General features: G+C 45.4%; 1 protein-coding gene across 4 annotated transcripts in view; it reads right to left on the reverse strand.

The window, feature by feature from the left end:
• The window catches only part of cabcoco1 (ciliary associated calcium binding coiled-coil 1), a 98,564-nt gene that overhangs the window by 6,513 nt on the left and 69,588 nt on the right, over window positions 1-22,463 (reverse strand). Inside the window, exon 8 of one of the 4 annotated variants that reach the window (XM_059947371.1) lies at window positions 13,525-16,913. The exons of the other annotated variants lie outside the window; for them this stretch is intronic. Coding sequence (XP_059803354.1) covers window positions 16,851-16,913 — 63 coding nt within the window. The 3' untranslated portion in view covers window positions 13,525-16,850. Of the gene's footprint in view, window positions 1-13,524; window positions 16,914-22,463 lie in introns of those variants that run through there. 4 annotated transcript variants of the gene reach the window in all.

Raw genomic sequence — 22,463 nt, forward strand, 5'->3', positions numbered from 1 at the left:
TACAAACTCTGTATAATTGTATTGGCTTTGGATCTAACTGAATATGTGCAATAACCGTCTAACGTACTAAGCAAGTGCAGTATATAAGACCACTAGCCACTTGGCCTTTTAATTCTCCAAATTAAACTATTGAGATTTCCCTGAGTATTTTCCAAATCTAATTGTTTATTATGGGACCCAGGTCAGTTGCCTAAGCTTTCAACACCCGATACTAAAAGTTGATTAAGTGCTGTGCTGAAGTTTGACAAGGTCCAACCGTGCAGCCTTTCTTACAAGGGCAATGGGACCTGGCCCCCATTATAACGGACTCTGGTAGATCTACTTGGTTCAAGTATCAAATGATTTGTCAGTTGTTCAGGAACAAATCAATACCAAGTTTCCACTAGTAAATTTACTTGTAGAAAACTTGTACTGATTTGGAATATGTAAGTAATTACATATTACTAATCAGTACAATTTTACATATTTGTATATATTATATATTTGTCATGTATAACTATATTTCAAAGAACTTTAGTCAACAGGAATTAGTGATTATAAGGAACTATTTTTAAAGAAAAATAACAATGAGAAATGCAGGTTTGTATTTTTAATTGGTATTTAAATCACCCTATATCTTGCACTGAACTACACTCCCATCAAACTTCTTTCATCCAATGTTGGCTATGCTCTCTAACACAAAAAAACATGCATATTGTCTTTGTTGCCTAAACCCGGGGTGAAAATAATTTAAACTTACCCCCAGCATGGTATTTTGGTAATATTCCCCATTTAATCCATTCATTGGCCACTTTCTAACTGGCAACGCCTACTTCATCCTCTGTCTCAATACCTCCAACTACATTTAAATATTTCCTCAAAACATCAATGCCTTAGCTTTGTTGTGATTCCTCTAAATCTTCCTTTTAAAATGAAATCCTTTTTTTCCCCTAACAATTCCACGAAGATCTTAGAATTTTTTTTTCAATCTTAAAGGTGTGACACACCTGTGTTAGGGAATCAAACCACAAAGGAGTGCAGGTTGGAGATCCAAATTTAGTACTGCAATGCCCATTCTACAGCCTTAGTTCCCTTATAATGGTGCCCTGATCAGGACTAGAATTCTGATGAATTTTGCCTGATCCAATAAGTACAACTCACTTATTGTAAAATGGCAAAAGCACTTCATAAACTCATCTATCTATTGTAAAGTACCAGTGAAGCAATAGAAAATGGTGCTGGCAGTGCAGCAAAAGTGGCAATTTCCAATTACTTGATCACCAACACCAGTTGGGTTCCACAAGCACTACCTGCCCACACACTTCATCCCAGACTTGGTTCAAACATGAACAACAAGCTGAATTAGAGAGGCAAGATAAAAATAGTCAACTTTAATGTTATGGTAATGTTTGACTTAGTGATATCAAGGAGTCCTAAAAGAGTTGACATCAATGGGAATTAAAGTGAAGACTCTTGTCCACCTAGCACTACACCCAATCCAAAGGATCTTTGGAAGACAAGAAGGAGGCATAAAACTTGTTGCTGATGGCCATTTTATTAAATGTTACACGAACGAAAAATAAATGAGAGAGGATCCAAGGGAACAAAGAAAAGAAAAAAGAAAGAGCAGTTGTGGATGTCTGTGGTAAACTATGTATACCTGTCTGGACACGCCCCTCTGCTGACTGCTCCTGTGGCTCCTCCCTCAGTCTCCGAGATGCCGTGCTCCGTTTTGCTGCTAATAAAAGCCTATCGTTTACCTCCCGTCTCTGAGAGTTATTGATGGTAATTTTATTAGCAGCAATTTTAAAACATGGAGAGCATTTTACGACCTGACAGATTGCATCTTGATCCTCAATCCCAGGAAGCCGGTGACACTTTCAAACTCTGGCTAGCATGCTTCGAATCGTACCTGGTGGAGATTCACGTGACCAACCATGCCACATTGCGCAGGGTTCTCCTCTCCAGAGTCAGTGCAAGGCTTTACTCCATGATCAGAGACCAAACGGACTACCAGGGTGCGATGGATGCCCTCAAAAGACAATACCGGCAGCCGGTGAACACCGTCTATGCAAGACATCGCTTAGTGACACGGTGGCAGTGGGCCAGAGAGTTGAGCGCTGAGTTTGTCAGAACCCTAAAGACACTCGTGCAGGCCTGCGACTGCAGGGGACTGACGGCGGAACAGCATGCGGAACTGCTAATAAGAGATGCGTTCGTTACAGGGATCAGGTCAGTGTACGTGCACCAGTGGCTGCTGGATCTTACCTTACATTCGGTGATCGAGCTTGCTGACATTTCGGAGACTGCTCTGCACGATGCTGATGCTGTCCAGGCGCGCGATCTCCCGCTGGCCCCATGGACGCTGCAGACCCCACAACCCACCGGCGAATCGACCTCGGCTCTTGCCAGTCGCGAGTCCGTGAAGTCCCCACAACCCGCCGGCGAGTCGACCATGGCTGCTGCCAGTCGCAAGTCCGCACAGTGTTACTTCTGCGGACTCGAGAAGCACCCCTGAAAACGCTGCCCAGCCCGAGAAGCTACCTGCCCCAGCTGCGGAAAGAAGGGCTACTTCACCAAGGCCTGTAAGTCCAAACCATGAGTGGGGTCGAGCAGCGCCGCGTGCGAGGCATGGGGGCGGCCATCTTTGTCGGCACCAACTCGCCCTGCTCCAACCCATGGGTGCTTACCGGGCACCAAGACGGCGATTCAACTCTGGCCTCCGTGACCCTCGACCAAAGTGCTCCACACCAGCTTGCAAGGTCAATGATGGACATCCTGGTGGAGGGGCACAGGATTAGCTGCCTGTTTGACATGGGCAGCACGAGTTTTATTCACCCAGACACGGTGCAACGCTGCGGACTCCTCTGTGCTATTGGAGCTCGACTTCCAGAGCCACCCGAAAAGTGTGACAATGGAGTATGACGGGCCCACCCACCAATCACTGTCAGATATCAAGAAGCTTTCAAGAAGGAGCTAGATAGATATCTGATGGATAGGGGAATCAAGGGATATGGGGACAAGGCAGGGACTGGGTATTGATAGTGAATGATCAGCAATGATCTCAGAATGGCGGTGCAGACTTGAGGGGCCGAATGGTCTACTTCTGCACCTATTGTCTAATGTCTATATCCTCAGTTCTGTGGGACTTTGTCATATACCCTGCTACTGACCACACGCACACACCGACCCAAACATCCCACCCAGCACCATGCCAACAGCCACGCTACTGACACCACTTGCAGCCTCTCCACCCTCAAGATACCTCCTCCACTGCTGTTCGCCAACCTGACCCCCGACTGTAAACCTGTGGCAACTAAAAGCAGGAGGTACAGCGCGGGGGACAGGGCCTTCATTATGTCGGAGGTGCAGCGGCTACTCAGGGAGGGGATCATTGAGCCAAGTACAAGTCCTTGGAGGGCCCAGGTGGTCGTTGTTCGGACCGGGCAGAAAAGTAGGATGGTCATGGACTATAGTCGGACCATCAATAGGTTCACACAGCTTGACGCGTACCCCCTACCCCGCATCGCGGATATGGTCAATTAGATAGCTCAGTACAAGGTGTACTCAACCATTGACCTGAAATCTGCTTACCATCAGCTCCCCATCCGCCTGGAGGACCGCCCCTACACTGCCTTCGAGGTGAGCGGCAGGTTCTATCACCTCCTGTGCGTCCCCTTCGGTGTCACAAATGGTGTCTCTGTCTTCCAGAGGGAAATGGACCAGATGGTGGACCACTGCCAACTGAAGGCCACGTTCCCATATCCAGATAACATCACCATCTGCAGTCACAACTGGCAAGATCACGACACCAACCTCCAATGATTTTTCCAAGCAGCCAAAGCTCTTAACCTTACCTATAACAGGGACAAGCGTGTGTTCGGAACCACCCGACTTGCTATCCTTGGGTATGTCATGGAGAATGGGGTCATTGGCCCTGACCCCGAACGTATGCGCCTCCTGTTGGAACTCCCTCTTCCCACCACCCTCAGATCCCTCAAACGGTGGCTGGGTTTCTTTTCCTATTACGCCCAATGGGTCCCTAACTACGCAGACAAGGCCCGGCCCTGATCAAGTCCACCACATTTCCCCTCTCAGCCGAGGCCCGCGCAGCCTTCAGTGCATTAAAGGGGACATTGCCAAAGCAACAATGCATGCGGTGGACGAGACTATTCCCTTCCAAGTAGAGAGTGACAGCTCCGATTTCGCGCTGGCTGCTACCCTCAATCAGGCAGGCAGGCCAGTCGCATGCTTTTCTCGTACCCTTCAAGGCCCTGAAATTCGGCACTCCGCAGTGGAGAAAGAAGCCCAGGCCATAGTGGAAGCTATTAGGCACTGGAGGCACTATCTCGCTGGCAAACGGTTCACCTTGCTGACTGACCAGCGCTCAGTTGCATTCACCAACAGCGCGGTAAAATCAAAAATGATAAAATTTTGAGGTGGAGAATAGAACTCTCCACCTACAACTATGACATCCTGTACCAACCTGGAAGACTCAATGAGCCCCCTGATGCCCTATCCCGGAGAACATGTGCCAGTGCGCAGCTCGACCAGCTATACACCCTCCATGCAGATTTTTGCCACCCGGGGGTCACTCGACTTTACCATTTCGTGAAAGCCCAGAACCTGCCTTACTCCCTTGAGGAAATCAGGACGATGACCAGGGACCGCCAAATCTGCGCTGACTGCAAACTGCACTTCTACCATCCTGAAAAGGCACAACTTAGCAAGGCCACCCGCCCCTGTGAGTGACTCAGTGTCGACTTTAAGGGCCCCCTTCCCTCCACTGACTGTAATATGTACTTTCTCAACATAATCGACAAGTACTCGCAGTTTCCCTTTGCCATCTCCTGCCCCGATGCCACTGCCACGTCCGTCATAAAAGCCCTGCGCCAGCTCTTCACTCTGTTCAGATATCCCTGCTATATCCACAGTGATAGAGGGCTTATGAGTGACGAGCTGCGCCAGTACCTGCTGGCTAGGGGTATTGCTACTAGTAGGACCACGAGCTATAATCCCCGGGGGAATGGACAGGTGGAGAGGGAGAATGCCACTGTGTGGAAGGCCACACTTTTAGCCCTCAGGTCAAAGGGATTGCCAGTCTCTCGCTGGCAGGAGGTCCTCCCTTAGGCACTCCACTCCATCTGCTCCCTGTTATGCACGTCCACCAATGCCACCCCTCATGAGCAACTCTTTTCTTTTCCCAGGAAGTCTGTCACTGGGACCACCCTACCTGCTTGGCTGACGTCCCCAGGGCCAGTGCTGCTCCGGAAACATGCGAGGAGCAATAAATACTCCCCGATGGTCAAGAGGGTTCACCTACTTCATGCGAACCCCCAGTGTGCCTACATGGTCTTACCTGATGGACGGGAGGACACGGTCTCCGTCCGCGACCTGGTACCCGCAGGAGCACCAGACCCCTACCCCGAACACTCCACGGTGACTATGAACCCTGTACCCACCGATGTATATACCCACCAGACACTACACACACCAAGTCCTACACAGACTCCTCAGGACACTCCCATACTGGGCGTCACACACACGCATGAGGGATTACTGATGCCTAACGGGCTGGCACCTCAAGTCAGGCCGGAGCCAGCACAACCATCAGCACTAGTGCAATCACCACCGGTGCTATGTAGATTGCAGCAACAGACTCGACCGCCTGATAGACTTAACCTGTAAATATACTTGTAAGAAACTTTGCCCCGTAGGGACTCTCTTTTCAAACAAAGGGGGCGTGAATGTGATAAACTATGTACACCTGTCTGGACACGCCCCTCTGCTGACTGCTCCTGTGGCTCCTCCCACAGACCCCTGTATAAAGGCAATTGGAGGCACTGCTCCTCCCTCAGTCTCCAAGATGCTCCATTTTTCTGCTAATAAAAGCCTATTGTTCACCTCCCGCCTCCGAGAGTTATTGATGGTGCATCAATGTCTCATACTCAGACTAGAGATAACAAAAAATCCTGTAATACTGTAACAATTAACCTGTAAAATAGCCAGATTCAAGTGACATAGTTATTGGAAAATTCAATGAAAAATTACATGTATATAGATGATTATATAAAAATACAAGCAAGCATAGGAAAGTTAAACTACAAGTAAAATAACAAGTCTACTCCCCAATAGCAGGATGTGTGATTTTGTTTTAAACCAATCATGTCAGCCTGAGGAAATCAGAGCAGGCCATCACATCCTCAGTTGCATTTTCAGTGACCTTACTGAGGAGGTCAGAAGTGGTAATATTTGTTGATGTAGCAGGGCCTTAATAACACTTAAGCCTGAACCAATAAGTAGCGTGTAATACATGTGCCGGGCAATCACCATCTTCAAAAAGGTAGAGATTTCACAATAGCATTCCGAGCTAACATTTGTCCATCTGAAAGTGGTTTAAAGATCAGCTTAGGGCTTCTTACTGAATTAATAATTAAATGTTGTATGTTATTTACATACCAATGTAAAAATGCAGGCTTCAAGTTCTCCAATTCTCAATTTCCAACAATTATCTTAAACATTTTGCTCCTTTAATTTCATCTGATCGTAAATTTTCCATTTCAATCCACAAAAGCCACAAATTTTCAGCAGAGGGCAAGATGAGGGTTCTTGCAGGCTTCAAACTTACAAAATAACCCACCAACCTTTTGCACACTCCTCTTAGGTCATCTGGTTTGGTCTCCAGTTTGTGCTTTTGCAATTTTCTCTACATTTAAATTTTTTTTCTTAGCAATCCACCTATTCCACTTTGATTCACATCATCAACAAGATCAGTATCAATTGTTTATTTACTGCCCTTGGACCAGTGGCGGTGAATTGCTACAGTCTTTCAAATGAAGGTACTCCCACAGTTGTTTCATGATATCATGAGGAGTGAATTGAAATTATTGAAGTTAGGCTTCTCATGGAGTTTCTGGAGGTAGCAAGATGGATCATCTGCTCAATATTTCTGGTTGAATGTGAATGTTAATGCTTCAAGCTTGCCTTTAGTACTCAAATGCTGGGCCATGTCCTCATTGTGGATAAATGTATTCCTGGAGAATCTTCCTCACATTACCGCATCAATTGTCCACCATCATTAATGACTAACAGTGTCAAGACAGCAAAGGTTTGATCTAATCCAAGAATTCCCAAACTGGAGTCCATAGACCCCTTGCTTAATGGTATTGATCCATGGCATAAAAAAAGGTCAGTAACCTCTGAAATCCATTGGTTGTGAAATTACTTAGCCAGGGTCGATTGAAGGATAGAACAGGAAGCAACATTGTGGAGTTAGACATTACCGCTGTGTTTGATGGTCTACCGCATCTCATGGATACCAGTTTTGACCTGCTAAATTTGTTCTGGGTTTGTCCCACATAGCACAATTGTCAAACACCTGGTGTTGGGATTAAGGAGAGTGCTTGCCTAAATAAGGATTCTGCAGTGGTTAGTTCTAGCACTGCTATCAAGGACAGATGAAGGTGCCACATGAGACTGGTGAAGAAGAGATCATGTACAGTGCGTATAAAAAGTATTTGCCACCTTTGGAAGTTTTCATGTTTTATTGCATCACAGTGGATTACACTTGGCTTTTTTGACATTGATCAACAGAAAAAGACTCTTCCGTGTCAAAGTGAAAATAGATCTCTACAAAGTGATATAAATTAATTACAAATACAAAATAATTGATTGCATAAGTATTCATCCCCTTTAATATGACACGCCAGATTATCACTGGTGCAGTCAATTAGTTTTAGAAATCACATAATTAGTTGAATGGAGATCACCTGTGTGAAGTCAAGATGTTTCACTTGATTGTGGTAAAATTACACCTGTATCTGGAAGGTCAAACTGCTTGCAAAGAAAAATGGTGTTTTAAGCTTTCAGTAGCTAAAACACAAGTTATATGTTTTACAAAGAGGATCAATAGACCTGCACTTAATTTGAAATTATAGTCAAACTCTTGAAGAAGTGCATAGGTAGGATTTCTTGGCATGTGTCTGGATAATAATCTGACATGGAAGCACCATATCAGTAAGATAATTGACAAAAGTAAATGGTATTAAATACACTTAGGTGTCTATGTGGGTATACTTGGGGTGCTACACACAAATCTCTGTTAATGATTTATATTTGTTTAATTAGATCTCTACTTGATTATGGCTGTGTGGTTTATGGATCAGCTTTATCTTCAAATTTAAAATGTTTGGATGTGATACAATCTCAGGCTTTAAGACCGTTTTGTAGTGTGATAAGATCGTCCTGTTTCAGCTTTCCGGTTGAAATGGGACAATTATCCTCTACAATTGAAGAGGCTGAAGTTGTTAACATGCTGAGGAGGCAGAGGAATGATCACTGTGCTAAAAGTGTATTGGAAGACTGTTGGGAACATCAGAAGAAGTGTTTTTAGTTTTGGGTGCTGGGTTCTTATCACACTAGGAATATGGGTTTGTTGGATTATGCAATATATCCCACTGTAGCTCTTCTGGTAATCCAAGGATCCTGATATGCCTGGGAGTCTGTTGGTTTATCAATATGTTAAGGAAATTATTGTGATATGTAACCATTTTTACTGATGGATCAAAAAGTAATTTAACAGGGAATGTCAGTGTGGCTGTTTTATTTCTGAATTACAGTCAATAATAAAGAAATGTCTTTCCAACCATTTATCAGTATATACTGCAGAGCTGGTTGCTATCATTTTGGGCTTACAGTGAGTAGAGGAAATCTGTCCTTGCGAAGCATGGTGACCTGTCTGACCCGCTCCATCTTGGATCCCCAGACGAATCTGAAGATGGCTCAGGTGATTTCTGAGATGCAGGAGTGGGGGATGGGTCACATGCGCCAAGTACAGCAACCCTGAGAGCGCCTCACACCTGATTACCAGGTTCTTGCCCGTTATCAATAGGGAGCACCCTTCCCACAGTCCTGGTTTCCACTTTACCTTGGCGGTCTGCTCCATACAGTTCTTATTGCTTGCCTTGGCCCCTCCAAACCAGATCCTCAACACCTTCATGTAATCTGACCTGATGGTGAAGGGGACACTGCATCGGTCAGGCCAGTTGTCAAAGAGCATGGCTTTGCTCTTCGTGCAGTTGACTATGGCCCCTGACGCCAGTTCAAACCAGTCGCAGATGCTAATCAGCCTGTGAACTGACCTTGGATCAGAGCAGAAGATGGTGACGTTGTCCATGTACAGGGAGGTTTTCACTTGGGACCCTCCACTGCCTGGCAGCATTGCCCCTCTTATGCCCTCATCCTTCCTGATGGCTTTGGCATTGGGTTCATTGCAGCACATGAACAAGACAGGGGAGAGAGGACAGCCCTGCCCGACTCCAGACTTGATGGGGAGGGGAAGCTGTCTATTTCCCACCCATTGACCTGGACTGCAATACAGATGTCTGTGTAGAGCAGTTTGATCCAATTCCTGATTCCCTCCCCAAATCCCATTTTGGAGAGTACTTCCACCATGTACGTGTGTGATATCCTGTCGAAGGCTTTCACCTGGTCCAAGCTGACCAGGCAGGCGTCCACTCCACTGTCCTGCACGTAGGCAATGGTGTCCCTCAGCAGTGAGGCTGTTCGAGATCTTCCTGCCCAGTACAGCACAGGTCTGGTCCAGGTAGATCACCTGTCCTAGAGCAGACTTGACCCTGTTGGTGATAGCCTTGGACAGGATCTTGTAGTCTACATTTAGGAGCGATATAGGTCTCCAATTTTTAATGTCATCCCTTTCTCCCTTCTGCTTGTAGATGAAGGTAATAATGCCCTTCCTCATGGATTCCGACATGCTGCCAGCCAGAAGCATAGCATTGTACACTTCTAGCAGGTCTGGGCCCATCCAGTTCAACAGAGCCGAACACAACTCAACCGGTAAGCCATTGCTTCTGGGAGTTTTACTGGACTCAAAGGAATGGATGGAGCCTGTCAGCTCGTCCAGGGTCAGTGGCTGCTCCAGAAGTTCCTGCTTGCCATCGTCTAAGACCTGTGTGGCAGATGACAGGAAATTCTGGGAGGCCATGGTGTCCGTGGTCTTTCTGTTATACATACTGGCATAGGACCTGCAGATCTTCAATATGTCTGTCTGCGAGGTTGCGACTGAGCCGTTCTCTTCCTTAAGGCTTGTGGATCGCAGAGCCTCCTCATTGCAGCTTTTGGAAGAAGAAGCGTGAGCACATCTTATTCTGTTCCACTGTTTGGACCCTTGATCGATGATGATCTTGGAGGTTTTGGTGCCAAAGTGCTGGGCTTGCCGACCCTTCACCTCTTGCAATTCGTCCCTGACATCTACCCTCTTTCAACTGCAGAAGGAAAATTTGCTGCAACCCTGTCTGGTTTTCGCAGTTCCCTCTGCTCCTGGTTGCTTTCTGGATCCCCTTGCAGATGAAGAACCTCTTGATGTTCTCCTTGGTGGCTTCCCACCAGTGAACCGGGGAATCAAAGAAGGCTTTCAAGGTTCTCCAACCCATGTACTCCCTCTCTAGTTCCTTAATGTTCTCTGGGGTCAGCAGCTTAACATTCAGCTTCCACGTCCTCCTGTAGGTGACAGGTGGCTCACAGAAGGCAGTGGTCAGAGAAGAACACTGGTGTGACATCAGCGGATCTGACTGTGATGGACTCTGAGAGGAAGAGGAAGTTGATCTGGGAGTGGGTTGAGCCATCCGATCGTATCCATGGGGCTTGTGGCTGTGCTCCACCAGTGGGGTGCCAAAGGCGTTGCGCAGCTTTGCTGTTTTGACTGTCTCCATCAGGAGTCTGGAGGTGCTGTCCAGCCTGGGGTCGGCACTGCCAGATCGTCCAGCCACACCAATCAAGGAGCGGGAGCGGTGTGTTTCGCTATTTGATGTTGGCTACCAGGAAGCACCCCGCAGCCACCTCTTTAACTTGGGTGATTGAGAAGCTGCCACCCCGCAGCAGAATCCCTTAGTTTTATTTTTAAAACAAAATATACTTTATTCAAAAATAAAATTATGTACAATAAACCATTCAATGACTCTCAGTCCTTTACAAATGTTTCCATTACAGTCTTTACATTCCCACACTTTTGCCACCCAGGTGGCACTCTGTTACTTCATATTTACATACACTTGTTCAGGAGTATACACCCCGCCCCCCCCCCCCCCCACCCCTCAACTCCCATGGGAGAAGAACCCTAGACTGTGGTCCTTCCCCACCGGGCCCTTGCGGTGGCTGCACCAAGTTTGAGTGCGTCCCTCAGCACGTACTCCTGCAGTCGGCAGCATTCCCCCACGGACATCTCCGTGCGCTGGTAGACCATCAAGTTTCGGGCCGACCAAACAGCATCTTTGACCGAGTTAATGATCTGCCAGCAGCACCGGATGTTGGTCTCGGTGTGCATCCCCGGGAACAGCCCGTAGATCAGAGGGTCCTCTGTTACACGGCTGCTGGGGATGAACCTCGACACTGTCCCTTCAATCCTCCTCCACACTTTTTCGGCGAACCCACAGTGCACAAAGAGGTGGGTCACCTCCTCACTGCAGTCCTCCCGTGGGCAGAGGGGTGTGGAGACAATGTTCTGGGCATACAGGAGGGATCGGACTGTGAGGGTCCCTCTCACTGCCAGCCAGGCGAGGTCTTGGTGCCTGTTGGTGAGGTCTGGTGATGAGGCATTTTGCCAGATGAACTGGACGGTCTGCTCAGGGAACTACCCCACGATCGGAAGGTGGAGAAGGTTTTGCGCTGACGTAGGGGTGGATCCTAATGCTAATCCTAAATCTAACACCCCTTCCCAGCAATGGTGAAGACAGCGGTGAACAGGATGGCTGCAGACAACAGTGCATCAACCCAAGGCACGGGCATCAAGATTGCCAGAATGAGGGCAACAGCTTCACGAGGGAGACCTTCATCTGGAAGGTCTGGATCGACTGCTGTGGATTTACAGTTGACGACATCTACTGCGTCCAGGACTTTGCTGGGTTCTTCGACGTCACCTTCCGTCAAACCGCAGGGTAGAAGAAGCTGCCCCAGCAATTCCAGGAAAAGGGGAGAGAAGCCCCGATGTCACTGCTACAAGCACAAGCTACAAGCACAGCCCCTCTTTGCTGCTGCCCAGCAAGAATGGACTATCACCATGCAGATGTTCAACCCACATGTGCCAGTGGTTGACGTCCTTATATTCCTCGCTCAGTATGTGGAGAGCGTAGGAACTAGTCTGGATGTGAAGGACAGCCTGGGGTTCTGGACCAGCAAGCGGCAAGTCGAGGTAAAGCTGAAGGTAGATTCTAATGGCTGCGTCGTCCACCCCCCTCAGTCTTCGCCATTGGAGGGAACCAAGGCTACATGGTCTATGCCGGGCAACCCAGGGTGTGCCGCTGACATCGCACCAGTGTTCTTCTCTGACCGCTGCCTTCTGTGAGCCATCTGTCACCTACAGGAGGACGAGGAAGCTGAATGTTAAGCTGCTGACCCCAGAGAACATTAAGGAACTAGAGAAGGAGTACACAGGTTGGAGAAACTTGAAAGTCTTCTTTGATTCCCCTGTTCACTGGTGGGAAGCCATCAAGGAGAACATCAAGAGGTTCGTCATCCCAAGGGTATCCAGAAAGCAAGGCGGGGCAGAGGGAACTGCGTAAACTCCAGACAGAGTTGCAGCAACTCTTCCTTCTGCAGTCGAGGGGGGTGGATGTCAGGGAGGAACTGCGGGAGGTGAAGGGCCGGCAGGCCCAGCACTTTGCCGCTGAGTCCTCCAAGATCATCTTCCGATTGAGGGTCCAAACCGTGGAGCAGGACGAGACGTGCTCATGATTCTTCTTCCAAAAGGTGCACAGGGGGAACTCTGTGATCCACAACCTTAAGGAAGAGGACGGCTCAGTCGCATCCTCGCAGACGGACATACTGAGGATCTGCAGGTCCTTATATGCCGGTCTGTACAGAGAAAAGGCCACAGACTCCACAGCCTCCCACAACTTCCTGTCGTCTATCACACAGGGCTTGGACAACGGCAAGCGTAAGAGTCTGGAGCAGCCACTGACCCTGGATGAGCTGACTGGTTCCATCCGTTCTTTTGAGTCGGGTAAGACTCCCGGAAGCGATGGCTTATCGATCGAGTTGTATTCGGCTCTGTGGAACCGGATGGGCCCCGACCTGCTGGAAGTGTACAACGCTACGCTTCTGGCAGGCAGCATGTCAGAATCCATGCAGAAGGGCATCATCACCCTCATCTACAAGCATAAAGGGGAGGGGGAAGACATTAGAAATTGAAGGCCCATCTCACTCCTGAGTGTGGCCTACAAGATCCTGTCCAAGGCTATCGCCAACAGGGTCAAGTCTGCACTGGAGCAGGTGATCCATCCGGACCAAACCTGTGCTGTGCCAGGCAGGAAGATCTCAGTAAGCCTTGCGCTGCTGAGGGACACCATTGCCTATGCGCAGGACAGGGGGGTGGATACCTGCCTGGTCAGCTTGGACCAGGAGAAAGCCTTCGACCAGGATTTCATACACGTACGTGGTGGATGTACTCTCCAAAATGGGATTTGGGGAGGGAATCCGGAATTGGATCAAACTGCTCTACACGGACATCTGTAGCACAGGCCAGGTCAACGGGTGGGAAACAGACAGCTTCCCCATCAGGTCTAGAGTCAGGCAGGGCTGCCCTCTCTCCCTTGTCTTGTTCGTGAGCAGAATCCCTTAGTTGTCATATGATAAGGAACTAGTAGGGATTTTATTTCCCAACTCTCTGAACCACTCTCCAGTCCAGTTGGTGGTGGTAATGCACCTTTAAGTTGGAAGAGGAAGAGGAAGAATATCCAACTGCTGGTGAATTAGAATCCTGGCAAAATCTACACCATGAAGACAAAAGAACACTCCAAGCAACTCCATCTAAAGGTTATTGAAAAGCACAAGTCAGGAGATGGATACAAGAAAGTTTCACTAAATATCCCTTGGAGTACAATTAAGTCAATCATCAAGAAATGGAAAGATTATGGCAGAGTTATAAATCATGGGGTACCCTGTCAAATGCCTTGCTGAAATCCATATACACTACATCTACTGCTCGACCTTCATCAATGCGTTTAGACACATCCTCAAAAAATTCAATCAGGCTTGTAGGGAACAACCTGCCTTTGACAAAGCCATGCTGACTATTCCTAATCATATTATGCCTATCCAAATGTTCATAAATCCTGCCTCTCAGAATCTTCTCCATCGACTTAGCAATCACTGAAGTAAGACTCACTGGTCTATAATTTCCTGGGCTATCTCTACTCCCTTTCTTGAATAATGCAACAACATCCGCAACCCTCCAATCCTTCGGAACCTCTCCCGTCCCCATTGATGATGCAAAGATCATCACCAGAAGCTCAGCAATCTCCTCCCTCGCCTCCCTCAGTAGGCTGGGGTACATCTCATCTGATCCAACTTCTTGCTTTCCAAAAGCTCCAGCACATCCTCTTTCTTAATATCTACATGCTCAAGCTTTTCAGTCTGCTGTAAGTCATCCCTACAATCACCGAGATCCTTTTCCGTAGTGAATAGTGAAGCAAGGTACTCATTAAGTACCTTTGCTATCTCCTCTGGTTGAATACACACTTTTCCACTGTCACACTTGATTGGTCCTATTCTCTCATGTCTTATCCTCTTGCTCTTCACATATTTGTAGAATGCCTTAGGGTTTTCCTTAATCCTATCTGACAAGGCCTTCTCATGGCCCCTTCTGGCTGTCCTAATTTCTTTCTTAAGCTCCTTCCTGCTAGCCTTATAATTTTCTAGATCTCTATCATTACCTAGTTTTTTGAACCTTTGATAAGCTTTTCTTTTCTTCTTGACAGATTTACAACAGCCTTTGTACACCACGGTTCCTGAACCCTTCCATCCTTTCCCTATCTCATTGGAACATACCTATGCAGAACTCCATGTGTCTGAATGAATACGTACGTGGCTGTTCTCTCCAACTTAACCAAGAGCTGTGTGGATGAGTGTGTGCCTTTGGGAACATACCAGGTATCTCTAAAAAAAAAGGTGTAGATGAACTAGGAGTTTTGTAGTCTGCTGAGGGCTAGATTTGTGACATTCAAGACCAGTGATCCAGAGCTACACAAGAAATCCAAGTACAACCTATGGAAGGCTATTTTAAGTACGGAAAAATAATTCCAATTGAGGTTAGAGATGGAATCAGATGCACTTCAGCTCTGGCAAGGTTTGCAGACCATAACTTCCTACAAAGTGAAACCTAACATCGGGAATGGCTGTAATGCTTCACTCCCAGATCAGCTCAATGCCTTTTATGTGCAATTTGAAAGGAAGGATAAAACTACACCTGTGCAAATCCCTGCCGCATCTGGTGACCCTGTGATCAGAGGCTGACGTCAGAACGTATTTCAAGGGGGTAAAACATTTGATGGTGATCATGGTAGGGCTCTGAAAACCAGCAGGAATGTTAAAGGATATCTTCAATCTCTGTCTCCTGCAGTCAGAGGTTCCACCTGCTTCAAAAGTGTGACAGTCAGACCAGTGTCCTAGAAGAGCAGGGTGAGCTGCCTCAACAACTATTGCCCAGTGGCACTCACATCTACTGTGATGAAGTGCTTTGAGAGGTTTGTCATGGCTAGAATCAACTTCTAAGCAAAGATCTGGACCTGCAGCAATTTGCCGATCACCACAAATAGGTCTACATTGGCTGTTCACTCGGCCTTGGAATACATAGACAATAGTAGTACTTGCGTCAGGCTGCTGTTTATTGATTATTGTTCAGCATTCAACACAATCATACCCTCAGTTCTCATCAACAAGCTCCAAAACCTGGGCCTCTGTACCTCCCTCTGCAAATGGATTCTCGATTTCCTCATCAGGAGACCACAATCTGTGAGGATCAGAAATAACATCTCCTCCTCACTGACAATCAACACTGGTACACCTCAAGGATGCATACTTAGCTCACTGCTCTCCATACCCACGATTGTGTGGCTAGGCACAGCACAATTGCCATCTATAAATTCACCAACATCATAACTATTACTAAAACTTCAGATGGTGACAAGCAGGTATACAGGAACGAGATAGATCAGCTGGTTGAGAGTTGTGGCAACAACCTTGCACTCAACGTCAGTAAGACCAAGGAATTGATTGTGAACTTCAGGAAAGTGAAGGCTAGGGAACACAGACCTGTCATCATCAAGGGATCAGAAGTGGAAAGGATGAGCAGTTTTAAGTTCCTGGGTGACAATATTTTTGAAGATCTATTCTAGGCCCAATATACTGAGGGCACGGCAGTGGCTATATTTCAATGGCAGTTTGAGGAGGATTGGTATGTCACCAAAGACTCTTGCCAATTTCTATAGATGTACCATGACAGCGTTCTAACTGGTTGTATCAAAGTCCAGTATGGAGGGGCCATGCACAGAATCGGAAAAAAAGCTGCAGGAAGTTGTAAACTCAGATAGCTCCATCATGAGCATTAATCTCCCCAGCATTGAGGCCACCTTCAAAAGGTGATGCCTCAAAAATGCAGCATCCATTATTAACAACCTCCATTACCCAGGACCTGCCTTCTTCTCATTGCTACCATCAAGGAGGTACAACAGCCTGAAAACACACACTTAACATTTCAGGAACTGCTTCTTCCCTTCTGCAATCAGATTTCTGAATGGATAATGAACCCATGAACACTACCTCACTATTTTCTTTCCCTCTATTTTCTTTCACTCCCTCAGTTTTCACACTAGCTTCTAAATACCAAAAGAATTACTATGAAGAACAGTAAACAGTAAAAAAAACTAAATCAAATCAATATTTGGTGTGACCACCCATTGCCTTTAAGACTGCACCAATTCTCTTAGGTACATTGTCATGCAGTTGTCAGAAAATTGGCCGATAGATTGTTCCAAGCATCCTGGAAACTTGCCACAGTTCTTCTGCAGACTTTGGTTATCTCACTTGCTTCGGTTTCTCCAGGTAATCCCAGACAGCCTCGATGATGTTGAGTTCAGGGCTCTCTGGAGGCCATACCATTGAAAACCATTTAACAAAAAATCAAGGGTCCATTTTATATATATAAAACACTATAAAAGAACAATTCATTAAGAGATCTGCGGCACTCTATCAAATGCAAGTTGAATGTGCGTATTAAGTGATGTTAAGCATATTAGATTGAAGTGTGTGTAGTTCAATGCCAGCAGTAGTATGGGTAAAGGAGAGGTACATGGAACTACAATGCTGTGGCTGTAATGGTTACTTGGTTGAGGGAGGGACATGAATGGATACTTTAGTAAAGACACTGGATCTTGTTAGACACACTTTGCGTATATGGGCTCAGATCAGGAAATGCTATGGTTTCCAGGGGTTTTCTGTTTCCAGCCCTATTGCCCATAATCATCTTTTTTTACCTACTACATACGATTCAGCATTCCAGGTTTGGTATAGGAAGGGCATTAGACATTTTGAAGATCTTTTCATTGATAATCGCTTCGCTTCTTTTCAGCAGCTCTCTGTTAAGTTCAATCTGCCCAATGTTCATTTTTTCAGTTATCTCCAAATCCGACACTTTATTGCTCCTTTAATTCCTAACTTTCCTGAAATACCTGCGAAAAATGCTATGGACCTATTTCTTTCCATGAATCCACTAGGTAAAGGCTTAATATCAATCATCCGAGATAAACTAGCAGCCTTACGACGGGCCCCCATGGATAAAATCAAAATGGCCTGGGAGCAGGATTTAAATATCTCCTTATCTGAGGAGAGCTGGGATTCAGTTCTCAAATCAGTTAACTCAACCTTTCTTTGTGCTCGCCACTGCCTTTTACAGTTTAAGATTGTTCATAGAGCCCATTTGTCCAAATCTAAACTATCTCGATTCTAGCGTTAGTCCGCTCTGTAATAAATGCAAGAGGGGCGTGGCCTCTCTCATCCATATGTACTGGTTCTGTCCTAGCTTGGAGAAATTCTGGAAAGATGTCTTCACTACGTTATCGTGTATTCTGAATCAGCATCTAGAACCAAACCCCTTAATTGCTCTGTTCGGTTTTTGGGGCGAGACAGATTTATGTCTGGGTCCGACCAAATGCCGAATATTATCCTTTGCCTCTCTCCTGGCTAGACGCTTGATCCTCCTTAGATGGAGAGATGTTGCCCCGCCCAATGGGTCAATGGCTTAATGACATCATGGCCTGTTTGGACCTCGAAAAAATTCATTATTCAGTTCTCAATTCGGATCTAAAGTTCCATAGGGTCTGGGGACCTTTTATCGAGTACTTTCATAACCTTCCTCTTGACTAGGGTTTTTTTTTCTTTTCGGTCCCTTGCTTTCAGCTCCTTTTTTTTCTGGTAGAAGGCATTATTATCCTCTGTTGCTAAGTGTATTCACAGTCTGGGAGTTTGGCTGTCCTGACTTATACTCTCTATATTGTGTTGTGGTTGGCCTGGAGTTGCTGTTGTTTTTTCTTGTGTTGTGGGGCTTGGGGAGGACACTAAGCTTACTTGTCTTTAATTCAGGTGCTTTTTTTTTTGCTAAATTCTCTTCCTTTGTAGTATATTGTTATTGTATGCTTAATTTTGCACTGTTTTAATGTTCCTCATTGGGATTTGGGGTTTTTAATTTGTAAAATGTTTTGAAAAACTAATAAAAAAAAAGGCATTAGAGATTCTGGGGGGAGGGGGTCACTGAGGGATGGCATCCGTTAGTTTCGCGAGACCATGGACCTGCGCCTGGAAAGTCTTGCAAGTGTCCTCTCCAGGGCGTAGGCCTGGGCAAGGCTCTATGGAAGACCGGCAGTTGCCCATGCAGCAAGTCTCCCCTCTCCACACCACCGATGTTGTCCAAGGGAAGGGCAAGGGCCGATACAACTTGGCACCAGTGACATTGCAGGAGTTGCCAGAGTGAGGTTGAAGGCAGCTTTGGACTGCCTTAGGGACTCCAGCTCAGGATTTGTCCTCAGGGTTTACTCCCGAAGCCTTTCCCATGAGTGGGTACGGCTGCAAGGCAGCAGAGGTTTGAAATTGGAGTTTTCACAGAGGGAAGTTGCACTATTAATCAGGGATAGTATCACAGTTGCATTCTGAGGGAACATAACAGAGGGCTCATAACTGTCTATATGGGTAAAACTCAAAGATAAGCAAGGTGCAATCACTTTAATGGGACTATACTACAGACCCTTCAATAGACATCGGGTTACTGAGGAACAGGTATGTAGGCAGGTTAGGGAAAGGTGTTAAAACAATGAGGTTATTGCAGTGGGTGACTTCTCCTTCCCTGATAGAGACTGGGACCTCCTTAGTGCTAGTTTTGGATGGTGCATAATTTGTTACATGCATCTGGGAGGGTTTCTTAAATCAATACGTAGATAGTCCAACAAGAGGAGGGGCCATATTGGACCTGGTGTTGAATGAGCTTGGCCAATTGACTGACCTTTTAGTGGAGAGCAGTTAGGGCAGAGTGAACACAGCTCCTTAAATTTTAAGGAAGCTATAGAGATGAAGATAAGTTGCTTGGTGGAAGAGTATTAAATTGGGCTATGGTAAATTACGAGAGAATTAAGCAGAAACTAGGAAAGTTAATTGGGAACAGTTGTTTTATGGCAAATCTACACCTGACAAATGGAAGGTCTTTAAAGACCAACTGTACAGAGTACAGGACAGAATGTTCCAATAAAAAGGAAGGACAAGGAGAGCAAGGTAAGGGTACTTTGGATGAAGAGAGAGGACTGTTCTATGTTCTACGTCAGTACATTCCCAATATCAATACATTGCTTCCTGAAAGTACTGTAAAGTGCTTTTGGAAATTATATGCTTTTAACAAATCAACACTGATTGTCCTTAACTAAATTATGTAGTTCTACTGGACACTAATTTTTATGTCATGTTATTGAAGTTGGCAGTTCCTTTGGCACAAGTTCTATATTTGAGGGTGTTTAAAAAATTGTGTTCAGATCAGAGCCTTGCTATTTCCTGCTAGATTTTCCTCAGAATGCAGAGGTGCATGCCAACAGAATCCGGCTCTCTTTCCAGGCTGAGTTCCACTGACAGTTTTGTATAATTGCCCTGTGTAACTGTTCCAGTTTCACTTGTATTCTTCATACTCACTATCACACTCATTCTGTGAATACCAAAGCTATTCAGGAGCTCTAACATTCTGATGTCCTCATTAAGAATCACTTCTTATTTATAAGATCCTTCACTCATTCCCCTTATTTGACACACCAGTTTTCTTTCCTATTTCCTTTTGGCCTTACTAGTTTTTATTAGTTTTTAGCTTGCCCTTTATTTTCATTATTAGTCCTTTTTATTTCAAACTTTTCTCAAATTTGGAACTGCAGTTTTTTTTTACTGTGCTCACATTTCTCAGTCCATGTACAGTCCATATAAAACTTTTGTATTGTATTGATTACTTTTTCATTCTCTATGCACTATTTAAAGAAAACTGGGCACCTCTTGATATCCTAACAATGTTCTTCCATCATTTGATGTCATGAAGAATAAAATCACTGTTGTTTGTGAAACTAGACACAGCTGTGGTGCTGTAGTTTTTAACTTGATCTTGGACTGTAAGCAATAATTATTGGCAGCAAGGATTGACTACTGAAAGCACAATTTAACTATGTGGTATAGACCAGAGCCATCTACAGGCCAGACTAGTTAAAGATGGGATGATTTCCTCTTTGAAAAACTTTAATGAACGCAAGATTTTACAAGGGGATAATCACCAAAGCACAAAAGACCATTTATCCTGAATTCAATTCACATTTATCATAATGAGATCCTGAACCTGTGCCGACCAGCTGGTTGGAATGTTCAAGTCTCTCAAGACTGCATTCGAAGGTTCCCATCTGCTTCAAAAGGACATCAATCATATTGGTGCGCAGGAAGAGCAGTGTGAGCTGCCATAACCATTATCGCCCAATAGTGCTCAAATCTACTGTGATGAAGTGCTTTGAGAGGTTGGCCATGGCCATGTGCCTAAGCAAATACCACAACAGCTCCATAGTAAATGCATAATAAATCTCACTGGCTCTTCATTTAGCCTTGGATCACCTGGACTATAGCAATACCTGCATATGGCTGCTAGTTATAGATTACAGCTCAGCATTCAACACACTTATCCCCTCAATACTAATCAATAAGCTCAAAGCCTGGACCTGTGTACCTCCCTCTACAACTGAATCCTTGACTTCCTCATTGGAAGACCATTGTCAGTGTAGATTGGAAATAACCAATCCCTTGCTGACAATCAACACAAGTGCACCTCAAGGATGCCTGCTTAGCCTACTGCTCTGCTCTCTCTACAACCAGAATTACATGGCTAGGCACAGCACAAACACCATCCATAAATTTGCTGAAGACACAACTGTGTCAGCTGAATCTCAGATGGTGATGAAGAGGTGTACAGGGTTGAGATAGGCTGGCTGAGTGTTGTTCCAACAACAATCCTGCACTCAATGGGAAAATTGAGGGAACAAACACTAGTCCTCATCATAGGGTGAGCAGTGGAAAGGGTGAGTAGTTTCACGTTACTGGGTGCCACCACCCAGGACATGGGCTCTTCTCGTTATTTTAATATTACTACCTCATTATTTATACATTTTTTACTACTATTTATATGTAATGTTCTGGTTACGATTTTTACCGCTATGCAGTAGGTATTTCATTTTAGCAGTTCTGTAAAAGCAGTGCATTCTGCTTTTAGGACGTTTTGATTTCAGCTAAAATATAAGAGGGTATGACATTCAACTTAGGAATCAAGATGGCAGAATCAGAAGAAAGTTTGAGAGAGCAGGGTAGAGTGACATTTGTGATGGACAGTGTGATTCAGGGTTTTTTTTGGCGGGAACTGCAGAGAGGACAGAAGGAAAGCTGGTTGAGAATGCCATGGGAATCCCTTTTACATGAAGCGTTTTGTGCGGATGAATGCCTCCAAGGAGGGACCAATACTCCTGAGAGAGAACCCGTTGGTTCAAGATGGATTTTGATTGAAGTTCAGAATGTGGGGTGTGTTTTCACACAGACCTTGTGTCCAGCACGGGAGTAAAAAGGACACCTCCAAAATGAGATCCAACTTTATGTGCACATTTGGACTAGGTTAACTGTAACGGACCCTTTTATTTATTTTTTTCTTTTCTTTTTCCTACTAACTGTTCTATAATGCTGTAATTTGTAAAAATTCTTTAAAATTTTATGTAATGTACGATCTGTTATTTCATGCCGACCGACAATTGTGTATGCACAGTATTTACACAGCATTAGCTCAAATCAAGGTTTCTTTAATCGGAACATCACAACGTTCCTGTTTGGCTGAACCCCAAATCATATCAACTCTATTGTTTTCATATCAACTCAACATGTATTGTTTATGAAAAGTGACCTTCTCACCACTGAGTCCTATAGCTGTTAGCAGAGCCGGCTAAAGGGCAAAGTTTGCCCTTTGAGGGGGTTTTTACATATATTTCTTATTGTAATTTATAGTGTATTTTATATATTGCACTGTACTGTTATTGCATAAAAAGTTTCACGACATATGATTCTGAACTTGTACCTAACACTGTAATGGATTCATT

The sequence above is a fragment of the Hypanus sabinus genome, chromosome 22 (assembly GCF_030144855.1).
Source record: "Hypanus sabinus isolate sHypSab1 chromosome 22, sHypSab1.hap1, whole genome shotgun sequence".
NCBI lineage: Eukaryota > Metazoa > Chordata > Chondrichthyes > Myliobatiformes > Dasyatidae > Hypanus > Hypanus sabinus.